General features: G+C 36.4%; 1 protein-coding gene across 1 annotated transcript in view; it reads right to left on the reverse strand.

Annotated features, from left to right (window-relative positions):
• TMC1 (transmembrane channel like 1) overlaps positions 1–15,674 on the reverse strand; it is a 52,204-nt gene that overhangs the window by 27,781 nt on the left and 8,749 nt on the right. Inside the window, exons 2-6 of the mRNA XM_031608765.2 lie at positions 15,592–15,657; positions 15,113–15,482; positions 9,819–9,959; positions 1,371–1,461; positions 25–106 (exon numbers count right to left, since the gene is read on the reverse strand). Of these exons, the coding sequence (XP_031464625.2) occupies positions 25–106; positions 1,371–1,461; positions 9,819–9,959; positions 15,113–15,482; positions 15,592–15,657 (750 nt within the window). The remainder of the gene's footprint in view (positions 1–24; positions 107–1,370; positions 1,462–9,818; positions 9,960–15,112; positions 15,483–15,591; positions 15,658–15,674) is intronic.

Raw genomic sequence — 15,674 nt, forward strand, 5'->3', positions numbered from 1 at the left:
TCATTAGCATTCACAAATACTTACTTTCAATCTCTTTAATTTTCATCTCCCAAGGTATGCAGGCTGTCTTAAAATTCTCAAAATCTCTTTGGAATTTCATCCATTTCTGAAACGTTCATAGAGTTTAAAAAAATCATTTCTGATACCTGATGTTCAATTTCCCCTTGAGCTAACTAATATAACCCCTTAGTCATACATACAATTCTTTGGCAGAACACACTGCAGCAGAAGCACTAGCTTATGAAAAGTCATCTCTTTTTTTTTGTTCTGAATATGTCTCCCACTGCCTTTATGTAAAGTTCCTATTTCTTCAGCAAAAAAATGATTAAATAATCCCTTCCTTTCATGACATTCAGTTTTTGGAATTGTTTCTAAGAATTTAATTTGTTCTTTCCTTTGCTATACATAATTCAGATTTGGAGCTCAAGCTGTGTCATTTAATTGCAATTACTCTACTCACTACTTTATCTATCGGATAAGTGGAACTTCTATAATTGAGCTTCTTGTGCACAGCTGAGTTTTAAAACCTAATCCCTTTAATATTAATGTTAATGTTAATAAGATGTGACTACACAGCTGCCCGCACAAAAGCCAATCTACCTAAGGGTAAACCTGGATAGATAAGTAGTCCTGCCAAACATTTGTAGTATTATTCCACAACAGCATTTTATTTTGAGCAGGAGTGTACTTTAGAAGTGAATCTCCCAAACCAGCCAATTTACCTGATTCGCTTTAAAGATCTATCAAAGTATAAAACTCATATAAAAATATACTTTAGAAGCGTACTAATCCATATCCACTGCTGCTGTGTATTTAGTTCATGGAACCACACAGGACTTGGATCAAAGTAAAACTGACCAGAACACATATAATGTGGACATGGAGTCCTCAGCAATGATTTTTCAACCTCTCAATCACCCTCCTACAGTGTCACATAGCTTCCTAGAAAATATCCGAGATATTGTTTATGTTTTTACTCAATGGAGGTGCCTCTGGTATTTTTACAGCAGGCAAAAAGGCACTTTCTGATTCTCAGGATCAAGGGAAAGACTAGGCTTAAGATCCAGACTATAGAGAAACATCTACACCAACAGAAATTTTTTTCAAGAGATGTGTCCAGATATGAGTCTTTATAACTCTAGCAAAACAGTTAATTTTTCTATTGATAGAGTCTCAAACACCTGATAAGCAGATCATAAGTCCCAATCAAACTGTGAGCTTAATTAGAAATTGTTCCATGTGCAAGCAGAGGAAACAAAAGCATAAAAAACCAGATAAAGACAAGAAAATTTGTTTTGAAAAATGAGTACATATAGCAGTCCAAGGCTCCACTTTTCTGTTACATGAAGTTAGTGAAGTAATATACTTACCTTGGTCATCATAACTTTGTAAGCATAGAACTTTTTTCCCTTTCCTTTTCCAAGAGCACCTTCAAATTTTTCAACAAAAAGCTGTGCTTCTCTGGAAAATAAGGTAAAAAGAGAGGTATCAATGATTATGTTCTTTTGTTTCAGTACTTCCCAAGATTATGCAGACTACTGAATTCAGCTTTCACTCTTTGAGTCCCATCTGAGCACTCTCTTTCCAAATGCTCACACCTAAATCCAGCTAAGGTATCAGGACTAGTGCCAATTCTCCTGATATCCTCAGGATTACAGCAGGCTTTTTCCTACCAATTTTCCGTTTTGTTGTTGTTGTTGTTTTTCTTTCAAAGATTTGGGTTGGTAGAAGGAAAAACTGTTATACATTTAGACATGAATCGCAAGACAGCAACTTTTCCTCCCTACCCACCCTTTTTTTCCCTGTGGCAAAACGCACAGACAGACTCAGAGAAAAAAAAAAAACTAAAATAGCCAACCACCACCTCAGATACACAGCCACACATACCATCTCTTCACCACTTCAAAGTGTTCTTCAGGATCCTTTTAAGACTCCAGAGATCTCTTACTCTGTGCTGCTGGATCTTGGCATCTGATTTTTTTTTTTTTTTTTACTTTAGCTGATTCTGACATCAAATTGAGCCCTTTGCATTTTTCAAATCACCCAAGTTCTTCTCAGGTATTCTGGCTCACATCTCATTCTTTCCTTTTGACTCTCAAAAGACTTGTGTCCTTACTACTACTACTTATCTCAAATAAGTGTGAGAAAACAGGTTCTTCCTCTTCAGGAAAAATGGCCAAGAGTCCCATTTAAACACACGTTCAGGATTTAAAATCTTATTGTACCATCTGGAGAGATATAAGGCACTGTTAACAGCAGGTGGCAGCGTCTTCACAAAGCTGCACTTGCAGAATCAATTTGGACACATACCTACCGATCCCCTAAGTCACCATATCATATTTCTCACTTAAGAGTAATACCTTTTACCATCACTTCTCAAATAATCAAAACAGTGGTCTATTTCAAGAAAAACTGCTGAAATTGAAGCCTACAGATCTGTAGAAAGCCTATGCTTTAAGTCAAAAACTACATAGAGTTATAATGCAGAACAAAAAGATTTCAAAATATAGGTATTGGGGAGCATTTCATTCATTTGTTTTGTGTTGTTGTTGTAATTCGTCTTTTTAATGAAGCATTAAATTAGAAATTTAAAGGGGAAAACAACCAGTAACACTTTAAAAATCCTCCGTATTGGACAGTTTGCATCTGTAGCTGAAAAAGGTACTGAACAACAAAAAAAAATCTACAATGAAATTAAGACAGAAAAAGAATGAATTTTATGCAATGTAAATCATAGAAAGACTTACTTTAATCTCAATCAAAGCCTTCTGTTTTCTTGTTTGATATGTCTTATTGAAATTTTTCTTTAAAATTTAAAAAAAAAAAATTATGTCTCTCTGCTCCCTGGACTCTCTATCGAGCAACTTTTCAAGAGTTTTAGTACTATTTAAGCTTTTACTCCATTTCTGACTTTCTACAACAAATGAAAACTAATTTTTGACGCGATGATCCAAATCTCAAGGACTGACGTTGCCTGACGTCCCTGAGCATATCCTTTGTTTTCACTTTGCTGGTGGCTGAGATTTTTCTGTCTTCTCTAACACTGTCCTATGCCCATTTGAACCTGATGAGGTTCAACAAGGCCATGTGGAAGGTGCTGCACTTGGGCTGGGGTAATCCCAGGTGCTTATACAGACTGGGTGAAGAACCACTTGAGAGCAGCCCAGCAGAGAAGGACTTGGGGGTCCTGGTGGAAGAGAAGCTGGACATGAGCCAGCAGAGTGCCCTTGCAGCCTGGAAGGCCAACTGTGTTCTGAGCTGCATTAAAAGAAAGGTTGCCAGAAGGGAGAGGGAGGTGATTGTCCCCCTCTACTCAGCTCTTGTGAGGCCCCATCTGGAGTACTGCATCGAAACCTGGGGCCTCCAGCATAGGAAAGACACAGAGCTCTTGGAGCAGGTCCAGAGGAGGGCCACTAAGGTGATCAGAGGGCTGCAGCACTTCTATGAGCAAATGTTGAGGGAACTGGTCTTGCTTAGCTGGGAGAAGAGAAGGCTCCCCAGAGACCTCATTGTGGCCTTCCAGTTCTTGAGGGAATGTATAAACAGGAAGGGGAACAGCAGTTTACAAGGGTGGATAGTGATAGGGCAAGGGGAAATGGCTTTAAACTGAGATAGGGGAGGTTTATGTTAGATATTAGAAGGAGGTTTTTCACGCAGAGGGTGGTTAATCACTGGAACAGGTTGCCCAAGGAGGTTGTGGATGCTTCATCCCTGGAGGCATATGAGGCCAAGCTGGATGTGGCTCTGGGCATTCTGGTCTACTGGCTGGCGACCCTGCACATAGCAGGAGGGTTGAAAGTCAATGATCTTTGAGGCCCTTTTCAACCCAGGCCATTCTATAATTCTATGAAAGATGATTGAAATAACTTTTTCTGCATGTCATCTCCAAGCAATTGGAAGAGAAGATGGTTATCAGGAGTAATCAATATGGATCCACCAAGGAAAAATCATGCTTAACCAACCTAGTAGCTTCTGTGATGTCATCACTGGCTGGGTAGATGGAGGGAAAGCAGTGGATGATATGTTCCTTGATGTTTGTTTTTTAAATACAAGACATTTAACAACGTTTCCCACAGCATCGTTCTATAATGAAGTGTGAGACAGATGAGGTGGGCTAAGAACTAGCTGACTGGCAGAGCTCAGAGGGTTGGCATCAGCAGTGCAGAGTCCGGTTGAAGGCCTGTAACCAGTGCTCCTCAGGGGAACACCTGGAACTCTTCAGCCTGGGGAAGTTTGAGGGGCATCTTACCACTTTTTATAAATATCTGAAGTGCAGGAGTCAAGTGGGTGGGGCCAGGCTCTTTTCAGTTGTGTGCAAAGACAGAACAAGGGGCAATAGTAATAAACCGAAACACAGGAAGTTCCATAAAACACATGAAAAAATGTATTTACTGTTGGACTAGCAGAATGCCAGAACAAGTTGCCAAGATAGGTGGCAGAGTCTCATTCTGTGGTGATACTCAAGACCCATCTGGATGCCTACCGAGCTGCCTGCTGAAGGGAACCTGCTTTAAAAGGGGATTGGACTTAATGACCTCTGGAGATACTTCCCAAACCCTTCTGTGATTCTGTCATTATGCAATTGAAATAAATGAAATTATTCTGTAAAAATCTTGGAAAGTTCAGCAACAACACGACAACATTCAGTCAGGGAACACACTTTCACTGTATTTTTCAAATCTCTGCTACATGTTCTTTTTTGTTAAGTATAAACCAATATGTTATTTAATTCAGCTTTCTACCTTGATATTTAATCCTCCTCACTTAAAAGGCCTCCATTTATACATCCTAGTAGGCTTTTGCCACACTTTGTCATTTTCTCTTTTTCTTTTATTCTAAAAGTAGAATGTGAAGAAACATGGAATAATCAAGCAGTATAAATTAGTCTGAAACCCATAGAATTCTTTTAGAAACCCCAACAATTACCAAAACCACACACATACACATGCACACCCCCTTGGAAGTAGTGCAACTTTACTAACATGAGGACGTGTCAAAAGCAACACAGGGCAACAAAACTGAGCTTTGTAATCGCTGGTATCATGTGTTATAGGTAAATTATCTATATCACAAGATAGGCCAAAGTGTGCCCTGTTAGCTAACTGTGAATTTAAAGAAGCTTCAGAGTAACCTTATTAATTGAATTACAGACACAAGGAACTTATAAATGTTGCATAGAGTCCAGCATTATTGTCCCAGAGAAGCCTGAGCTAATTATTAATAAGAGGTGTGGAGTTACAGCTCCCAAAGTGCTAGGTGTACGGTACTTCGAGCACTTCAGTGTTGCAAAGAGAGGATAAATTACAGCACTCAGAGGTTGCTGCTAATGAACAGGATTCAAGCAGATTGCTCACATTTTTCAGTAACAGTTCAGGAAGGTCTAAAAACTCATTAAAAACAAATGTTGTATAAATATTGATCACCCAGGACTTTTCCAAGTCTAAAAAGACTGGCTTAAAACTGAATGTCAAACAGCTGTTGCTGGGTCCATCTCACTTGAAAGCAGTTCAGCAGTAATAATGAGCAAATTATAGTGTTATTCAATACCCAGCTGGCCTTCAGGACAGCCAGGCTGTCCTCCAAGACTGCCAATATGTCCATAGTAAGGCACATGAAATACAGATTCATTGGACTGCAAATAGCACATCCAAAGTTACATATAGTGCAACTTTATTTATAAGTTTGTATATGTAGATACACATATATAAGGAGGTGCATGTATATACATATATATATCCTTGGGTTTTCTATGCTTAAAAAAATATTATATTTTCACTTGATCTGTGTTGATGTGTTCTGTGATGAAATAAATGACGCTTTAAAAAGAAAGAAAGAAAGAAAGAAAGAAAGAAAGAAAGAAAGAAAGAAAGAAAGAAAGAAAGAAAGAGAGAGAGAGAAAAAGGAAGGAAGGAAGGAAGGAAGGAAGGAAGGAAGGAAGGAAGGAAGGAAGGAAGGAAGGAAGGAAGGAAGGAAGGAAGGAAGGAAGGAAGGAAGGAAGGAAGGAAGGAAGGAAGGAAGGAAAAGTATAACCTGTCCCCAGCATATAAAAATAAGAATGCTTTTCTCCTTGGATTATTTTAAAAAACTAAGTTCTCATAGTTCTCTGTATAATCTGTATTTAACTGGAATTTCTTTGAGAGGCCAAAACCTTTCAAAAGCCAGTTGTAATTTTTCTTGTTTTGATAATTGTTACAGTTCAAAACTGGAGTCACTGATGGAACATTTCTGGATTCTTGTGTATAATCCTCTGTCTATATTATAAGCATCTCAATAAACTTCTATACATAAACTGCATAGCTATTAATAATGTTTACTATTTTACAGCACAAACATTTGTCTATACAAAGTGCAATGTGCTCTAATGAGGGGAGTACTCCAGACCCTAACACAGCAGCTCAGCTTTTGAACCTTCCCTTTCCTTCATACTCATGCAAAACCCAACAGGGAGAATGCACAGATAGATGATTAAGTTCCCAAAATCAAACCCTCAGCTGTAAATTGGGATAGCCTTCCATGGAGTTCTTACTCCTTGCAATGCTAGAAGCTATGGCCCATTGGTTTTATCTTTTGTATCTTTTTCTAATTCAAAAATCTTTCTAATAGTTTAACACCCTCTGTCAAAATCTCAGCATCATAAATAACAGCTGATGGTTGTTATAATCTAATGGCTCTTATAATCTATAATCTTATAATGTAATAGCTCCAGCTACATGAAGGCTGTCAACAGCAAGGACTACTACATCATCTGCTCACAGCCATGCCTACTAATTAGGTGAGAGAAGCAATGCTATTTGCCACATAGCATCCTTTCATTCCTCTCCATGTCTTCTCTCCCTTTTTCTCATCATCAGACTTACTGAGACCTAAACATGATATCTGAAGATCCAGCGAGGGTCAGAATGTGCTGGTACAGCTCAACTCCAAACGCCAGAGGGACACTCTGCTATAGAGGAATATCATCAGTCACATTTCTTCAGAGAACAGGCAGAGGCTGTTGAAATTCATCTTTCAAGGCTCAAGGATAAAAATTAGAAATTAGAGCTAGTCTAATTGTGTACTGCATCCCAATTAAGAATGCTATTTCAAAAGTGAGTGTAACAGTCAGGTTTTGACTGAAGGCAACAAAGCAACCAGTTTTGCTTCTATGTTCTAAAATTAATTCCCTAATCACACAATTCTAGAAAAAAGAGTGAATTAATGTAGCCTTCATGTGTGTCACCCTTATGGAAAACACTGAACATTTAATTCCAATGCTTATTTCTTTAAAAAAAAAAGTAATAACATTTTTTTTACATTTGAAAAATAAGCTGGGTTTGAACCAGAAAAGTGAGCAAGTTGTTCAGTCTTGGAAATACTTAAGCAAAATGTTTCAACAATTTTTATTTTTTTATCACTTTTTAAAAGCAGGCGAATTAGTAGAAATTGAATAATTCCTCAAAAAAGTTTTTTGTTTTTTTTTTTCAAATTAACTTTTCTTAAATATATACATAGATAAAGAACAAAAATTCATACATAACCTTCATAATTCTCTTCCAAAATACTCTGAAAAGTATTTTCTTGTTTTATATTGTCATAAATATCATTCCAAGCAAGCACGGTTTTTCATTCTTTGAAAACAACAGCTACTAAAAAAATGCAATCAGGAAGTATTGTTTGGCTGACAACAAGCACTTTTCCTTTAATGTTGAGAAGAAACCTGAGTTTCTTTACTGTGGAAACTGAAAGACAAAGAATCAGGAATTCTGTTCTTCTAGCATTAAGTAGATAGGACATTTTTTTTCTGTGCATCCCATAGTACTCAAAAATCTACATAGGGAAAGAACAAGATGACAGTCCCAGGTGCTAGCTTTTCTTTATATTTCTTTTCCAAAAGTTTGTATTGATAGTATAGGAGTATACAAAACTCATTAAGGTACTTAGAGTCAGTTTTTGTCCATTTTCCATATATATAAGAACAATGTCAATATATCAGGCTATTGATTATGAGACTACAAATCTGAAACAAATATATCAGTATACTAAAATATGTTAATACATGTGCTCATAATTAATAAGATAATACGAGTAGACTAAAAGAAGCTAATCTGAAGAACTGACATTTTCTCTTAGAAAGCATTCTCTTCTAGGGCAAATAAAGTAAAGTGCCAATAGTTTGTAAGCCTACTCCAAAGAGGGCTATAGCAAAATCCAGAAGAATAAAAATATTGTTTTACAGCTCCTGTAGAAGTTTGTTGAAGAATAATTTTTACTAAAATAATCCCTCTGATGGTGACAAATAAAACTAAATGCAGGCCTTGTCTCCCAGTCTAGATTTCATGAATATAATAGTATAAAAGTTGATTAAACTGGTTGACATTTGGATAGAATTACTGCCCATGTTAAATGTACAAAGCCAAATTCACACTGAATATTAATAAAGAAATAATTCTCATTACTTGGGCAGATAACAAGAATAAGATTTTGAAAACATGTTATTGGTGTAACTGGGAAAGTCCACCTCATAATACTCAAAAGCTATGCCATTTTTCAGTCACTGAGGATGACTAGAAGTACTCGTCCAACTACAAACATTTCATAGTAAGGTAGATTTTTAAGGTAGGAAAGGACTAATATCCCGTCTCCCTCTGAGCTGGGAATGACATAGGCTGCAGAAGTTCACAAATAGATAGCAGCTATTCTAAAACATAAAACACACAAAAATGTTTAAGACTTCTGTCTCTAGTTAGTCACTATTTACTCTCACCGTAAGTACATTTACTAGTTATCTTCTGTTTTTATGTCATATAAACAAACAGAGAGAACCAGCTGATGGCACTGCTGGAATAGGATAACTATAAAAACATAGGCCCTCTACATTGGCACAATAAAATTCTAAGATTTTAATTTTATACACGTTGGTTCTTTACTTACAGACTATGCAAAATATAGTAACTGCTGTCTGATTATATAATCTGGTCACCTAATTCTCCTGAAATTTCCCTGACTTTCATAATACTTCCACTTTACATCTCCTAGGTACTCGATTCTCTTTTGCTTTGTCCCATGTATTCTTTTTTCACAACATGCCTTCATTATGTTCATTTGTAAACGTTTCCTCCCCAGAATAATTTTACTTTACAAAAAGAAAAAGTCATAGACCTTCCACAACACTTTTCATATGCTCTTTCATTCCATTCATGTTTTCTCACCATATCAAAAACCGTCTGGAGGAGAGTATTCTGTTATTCTGTTACTTGTGCCTAATTCAACACAACCATACATTTTGCTAATGTTTGGACAGTACTGCAGTGAATGAGTTATTGAAAACAGAGTACAGCAGCTTTGGCAAGAGAATAAAGTTCGATTTGTTAGCCCAGTTTCTAGTGATTGGTGAAAATATAACTGATAATTTAACTGAAATTTAACTGACATTTTTGCACTAATGAAAATGTAATGATAGACTTGCTGGCAAACTTATAAGTGGCAAACTTGAAAATGCGTGAGAAATCAAGCTCAATTTTCATTCATGTTTCCTTTTCTGTAACTCCAAAAAAATCTATTCTTCTCTAGAGAAAGTTAGAATAAAAAGAAAATTCTTCTCTCCTCACTACAATTACCCTGTGTTACTTCTTAAGTTGCATCATTTTTCCTTAAGAAGAGGTTAAACTTATCATTTGAAGCAATTGCCAACATAAATTTAGCAAACATAGAGAACAAAAGATAATAGAGGTTTCAAGGTTAATTGTGTCTGTAGGTCTAGAAATAAAGTGAAACTTCAGAAAAATACAACACAGTACATAGAAGAATGACAGATAGATATTATGAAATTCAAACCATACTTTAGAACTGACAACTTCTTTTTCATCTTCCACGGCTTGTTTCGTAACGTGGCAATTAGCTTCTTTTTTTCTTCTACCTCTTCTTTCAGCTTGGCCAATTCCTCCTCAGTAATCGGCTCCTCTTCAGAGTCAGAACCAGAGCTTCAGACAAAAATGGGAATAAAAAACATCACCAAAAATTAGGAAGGACATAAGTTTTCATGGAGCACATACATGGTATAAATTCATCAAAATTCTGAGACCCATAACAATGCCTTCTCTGTTGCACTGAAGGGAAAATAGACTCACTGTTAATTTTAGTATCAACACAAAGGCTGCACTGTGCTTCACCAGCATTACACCACAAGCAGTCACACTACAGATGAAAAGCAGCAGTCATTCTGGGATGCATCCTGCAGGAGTAACCAGCCCTCTGGGTCCAATCCAATTCTGCAAATGAGGACTATAACTGGAGCCATAAAAAATGAACTTCCTCACCATACTTCTGTGTGCCTCAGAAGAGAGGAGACAGGTTTAAACACCAGTTGACAGTCCATCACCTAATCAAAGCTGTAATTTTTCAGAGATGGGAAAGATTCAGAAAACCACATGGGTCTGCTTTTCTGTGAGCAATCTAATCACATGCAGTGGCATACAGCACATCTCTAGCAACAAGTGTGACTTCTTATGTCATCAAACAGGAAAATAATAAGTAAGAAATCACCAGAATTTGATTTCCTGCTCTAAAAAGCTAACAATGATGACTACCACAAACTGAGCTCTTAGAAAAAAATTTGATGCGTTTCTATTTTCTGTTGTCTTTGCTTTTCTTTAATGTTTCGAAATTTTGAAATATACTACTTAAAAAAAGTTTCATGTTTTGTTTTGTTAACAGTAATTCAAACTTTATCAAGTCTCAGAATCAGTCTTCTATGACATTCAAAATCCAGTGTCAGAGCTGACTCACTATGTAAGCCAAATAACAATATAGTTTTAAGTCCTCTGGAAACCTAAAGAACTTTTTCTTCTGCTCTCACTGAAGACAAAGACATAGTCAAACTTTATGTGATCTAAAGAAAGTATCTGAATGCATTCTCTCTCGTCACAAGTGCTTGGCAGCAAGAATATTTATGAAGTTTCAAAACAAAAGCAAAAATATTTGGTAATGTAGACACGTGAATTTCTCATTATTCATCTACCTTAAGGTTTTATAAAATAGACAACATTACATCAAAAACTGCAGGAGGATAATTTAAAAACTGCAGGCATACAAAAGTAAATAAACGGAGGTGAGAGACTCTCAGAGTAATCAGATGTAGCAACATTAATGACTCAACTGTTATTTACTGAACATTAAGAAGTTGAATTAATTGGCCTTCAAATTTCAGGATTCGTGTTATGAAAAACAGCTCCACAGAAAATATAAATCTAGAGATATCAAGATGTTTCTGAAGAATTTTGATACAGACATATATATGGTTGTTCTAACGTTGCGATGAAAATGTGAATAGGCCAAATGGATAAAGTCAGTAAAAGCATACATACGTACAATTATACAATTCTAATGCATTATAAAGAAAAAAGAAAAAAAGAAAAGACAAAACAAGTGATGTATTTGAGAAAAAAAAAAATAAGAAAAAAAACTCCTTTAGGAAAAGCTTTAAATCCTTGTTTTTTACAATCAGCTGTTTAGCATTACACAAAGCTCAGTACTGAGAACTTCCTTTGACAGAAGAAAAGAAGATGATAGCAGAGCTATGCAAAATTGAAATATACAGATGTACAAGGTTGCAGTGAAAGTAAAGGGAAATATGGTGGGCAGGTGTTAATATAGTTATCTTACTGAGGAGAGGAAGCCATGAAGAACACAAGCATAGTTATTAAAGGATCTTTTGCCCATTGCTCACTACTGCTTTATTTTCCATTTTTAAGTTTCCTTTAGAGCCAGAAAAGTATTCAAAATTCAGGCTTTTTTACCCATCTTTAAGAAATCTAATTGATTTTATTTACTTGGGTTTTTCAAGACTCTTTACAAAACACAATCAAACTTTGTGCAATTGTAACTCGTTTAGTGGTTGAACACTATGAGATTCAATCCAGGAAATTAGAATTTTGCCTTCTGCAAGCAAAAGTGTCAATCTTTCAAAAAAGGCAGTGTTTCACACTTTTAAAGGGTAGAAGAGATCACCATGACCTTCAGGCTAACACAGAGCAGAAAAGATTGCTCAATAATTCCAAAATAATCCTTGTTTTCCTTGACTCCAATTCAATATAGACAGGGCATCTTTTCTTAAGTCTGTAAAGCTCTTGAAATCAATGACACTGCCTTATTTTATTATACACTTGATGAACATGTCTGTAATATTCAGCTGTGTTCTGGTTTTAGTCTTATCTCTTTTATACGGATTTAAATTATATTTATTACTGTAAAAGCTATTTTGTAGAAGTAATATTTTATTTTATATATTTTATTTTATATATTTGGATATTTTCAGGGAAAAGAGCAGTAGGACTCTGGAGTGGTAACTGAATAAATTTGACTACTTTTTTCTTTCTGTGTGTGTGAGAAAATTCTACTGCTTAATGATAATCCCCATAACACCCCTTGGCACTTCCTAGAACCAAGAAGATGCCGTGCCAGTACTGCCTTATAATTCTATGTACCTCTGGACTCCCGCAAAAACTCTGTATCTTCCAATAATTCAACTAAACTCTGATTGATTTGCTCAGAGTAAAAACAGAAATGCATAGACTAAGAAGAATATAATATTACTTTTCTACTTGTAGCTTCAACAGTTACTACCAGGTACACTAGTTATTGGAGACAATTAGACAAGTCAATGAGGAACAAAAATCTAGCTTTTGAACCAAGGAGTATCACAGAAAACAACAAATATCACAGATCCTCACAAAGAGACTATATGGAGTAATTTGTCAAAATATCTTGGGGATGATATAGAGAGGTCCTTCTCACACCCCAGTAAGAGATATCAATAACTGAAGTGATCATGAAACAACTTCCATAGAATTGCCATAGAATTAAACCCTGAAACTCACTATAGGACGATCAAAACTTCAAGCAGATTGAAAAAAAAAGAACAAAAGATTTAGAATATGTATAAGTACAAAGTTCATCTAGGATTTCTTTAAGCAGAATGATTAGTTTATAAAGAGTTATTTCTGACTAAGGGGAAAGGCAGGATGTAGGAAAATGGTAAGCGAAGCAGAATCCACTGACTTCTGATACCTAGCCAAAAAGTATCTGTTCATTATTTGTGGACAACAAAATCCATAGAAACAAGTACAATATTCCCCTATGGGAATCTTCTGTATTCTCTATATTAATTTTACTTTTTATTTGTTTTGCTTTATCTCTACTTTTGGCTATTAAAAAAAGTACATCTTACATCAGTAAGAGTGGTGAGGCACTGGAACAGTTTGCCCAGAGAGGTGGTGGTTGCCACATACTGGAGAAATACCAGGTCAGGTTGGACAGGGCTCTGAGCACTCTGATCTAGCTTCGGATTTTGTTCATTGCAAGGTAATTGGACTAGCTGACCTTTAAAGGTCACTTCCAAATCAAATTTATATGAGTCTATGAGATACTTTCAGAGAATACTTAGCTTTTACTATGGTAGGTCCTCACAGACTTGTTAGATGGGCTACACTTCTGTGCTCACATCATTCTCTTCTGTTCTAAGATCTGCAAATCATTCACGTGAACAATAGTTGAATAGATCACCATCATTTTTCCCTTTGTTGTTGTTTTTTTTTTCTTTTTCTGTTGAAAATCCTTTTAAATATTCTTGTATTTACTATCACATAATTTTGTCAGCTGGTCCTCTAAATGTCTAAGAATATAATGTTCTTCCAGTATCTTCCAGAGCATCATCAGATTTTCTCAAAACATGCTGTTTACTTTCAGAAACAATGTGTTGATCTGGATAGAAACTAAATTCTTCAGACTAAACATGTGTATTTCACATATGTTCAGAGTATTGGAATACAATTAAAAACATCATATCTTCATTTAAATTTATATTTTAAGTGGCTTTTTTAAAAAATTAACACTCAGTAAATGCTTGCAAGAGAAGACAACAGCAATAAACAAAGGAAGATGGATTGGCAGATTCAGGCCTGTTGCTTATGTGAGTACAGGAAATTGCACAGTGGGGAACAATTGGCACCACAGAAACAAGCCAGTACAAAGGAAGATTTTAGATATTCTTGTAGGGAAAGGAAGTAAACTAGAAGTGTACTAAATGGGAACATGAACAAATTAATGCAGCAGCATATCTCATTGTATTTTCTTTTCCTTCTGACTGCTGCTGTGCTCTCTATTGCTGCCTTTGGGAACATAAACGGCTGTCGCAAGTGCTGAATGGAGGAAAGAAGACTTCTGTTCCTCTCCTCCGAGATAAAACATGCTGAGCTCCATTAGCTCTTTTGTACGCTGTTCTCAGGGACTGTTTCCTCAAAATAGGGGTATGCTGCCAGAGAACACCAGGATAACAGAAAAAGAATAAAAAGAGTTTTCAGAAGTGTTCTGCGTCAGAGCAATTTTCCAAAGACCCCAGATTGCACTAAATGCTCTGGAAAAGTGATAGGGAAATTTTCAGCGGGAGTTAAGTGGTAGACAAACTTTGGAAAATTTTATCTTCATTCTTGGTTCTGAACTCTTAAAGTTTTCATCTGTTACAAAAAAAAAGCTAGTTCAAGCCTGGATAGGAAATAAGAACTTGATCTTTTGGAAAGCGTCAAGAATTTGATTCTGCACTGGAAATAGAACTAGATCCTGGGATTATGGAAATGATTGGTTCTGGCTCTTGATTTGGTTTTGGTTGTTTGGTTGCTTAGGAAAAAAGTAGGAGATTTCACTCACTGTCACTCTGTCACTTATTCCTTTCTCTGTCACTCCAGAGAACAGCTCAAGAATGTGGGACACTTAACTACAGTAAGGGGACCCCAGCTGAGGTTTCTGTTCTGCTTTATGAAATTTGTCTCTAATGTCGGGATACTGGTGGTGTCAGAAGTGTCTGTATGGTCATTTTCAAAAGTTCCACCCTGGACCCATGACAGCCCTGGACCACATTTCACTGTGGTGGATTTGGCTCTATGGACAGTTTCCACTTCACTCAGTCAGAATTTCCTCACTCCAGAAAAAAAATAAAAGAAAATAAGACCTCCTTTTCAGCTTTGGCAGGGAATCATGCCAACCCTTGGCATTTCACAGCTATAAATGAAAACAGGTTTTACATAAGGCAACAATTGTTTTATATTAATACATATATATATATATATATGTATAGAATTACCCAGATCCTGATTTCTTTTTGTCCTTTTTCTTCTTGTTGGCCTTTTCTTTCTTCCCTTTCTTATCAACCTTTTTGTCCTGTTTCTTCTCATTTTTGCCTTTTCCACTCTTACCCCCTTTTTCATCTTCCTCTTGTTCATCATCTTCCTTTGATTTTTGATTTGCCTGGTTCTTTCTGGCTTTTGTAGGATCCCCCTCAGAATCACTGCCCTCATTTCCTGCTCGGCCCCGTCCTCTCCGGTTTCTCTGCCTGCGTTGCCCAGCTCTCCTTGTTCCATCTTCATCATCTCCATCCTCCTCACCACCATGCCTGGCTCTTCCTCTTCCATGTCCCCTTCTGGTTCTCGGTTTTGCTCTCTTCCTCTCTTTATCTGTGACAGAAATGAAAATATGAGGGAAGGTAGTATTTTAGAGAGAGAGACCTTCCCTCTTTCATTTAGATAACTGAACGTGGCCTCAAAGTTATCCACACCTACTGACCTGCTCCTCTGTCATTTTCTTGATTCTCAGCTGCACTGTCTTCTTCATTGTTGACTTCACTGACATCTGTAATTAGAAAACGA

Source organism: Phasianus colchicus, chromosome Z (genome assembly GCF_987193195.1).
Source record: "Phasianus colchicus chromosome Z, bPhaCol1.hap1.1, whole genome shotgun sequence".
Classification (NCBI taxonomy): Eukaryota; Metazoa; Chordata; class Aves; order Galliformes; family Phasianidae; genus Phasianus; species Phasianus colchicus.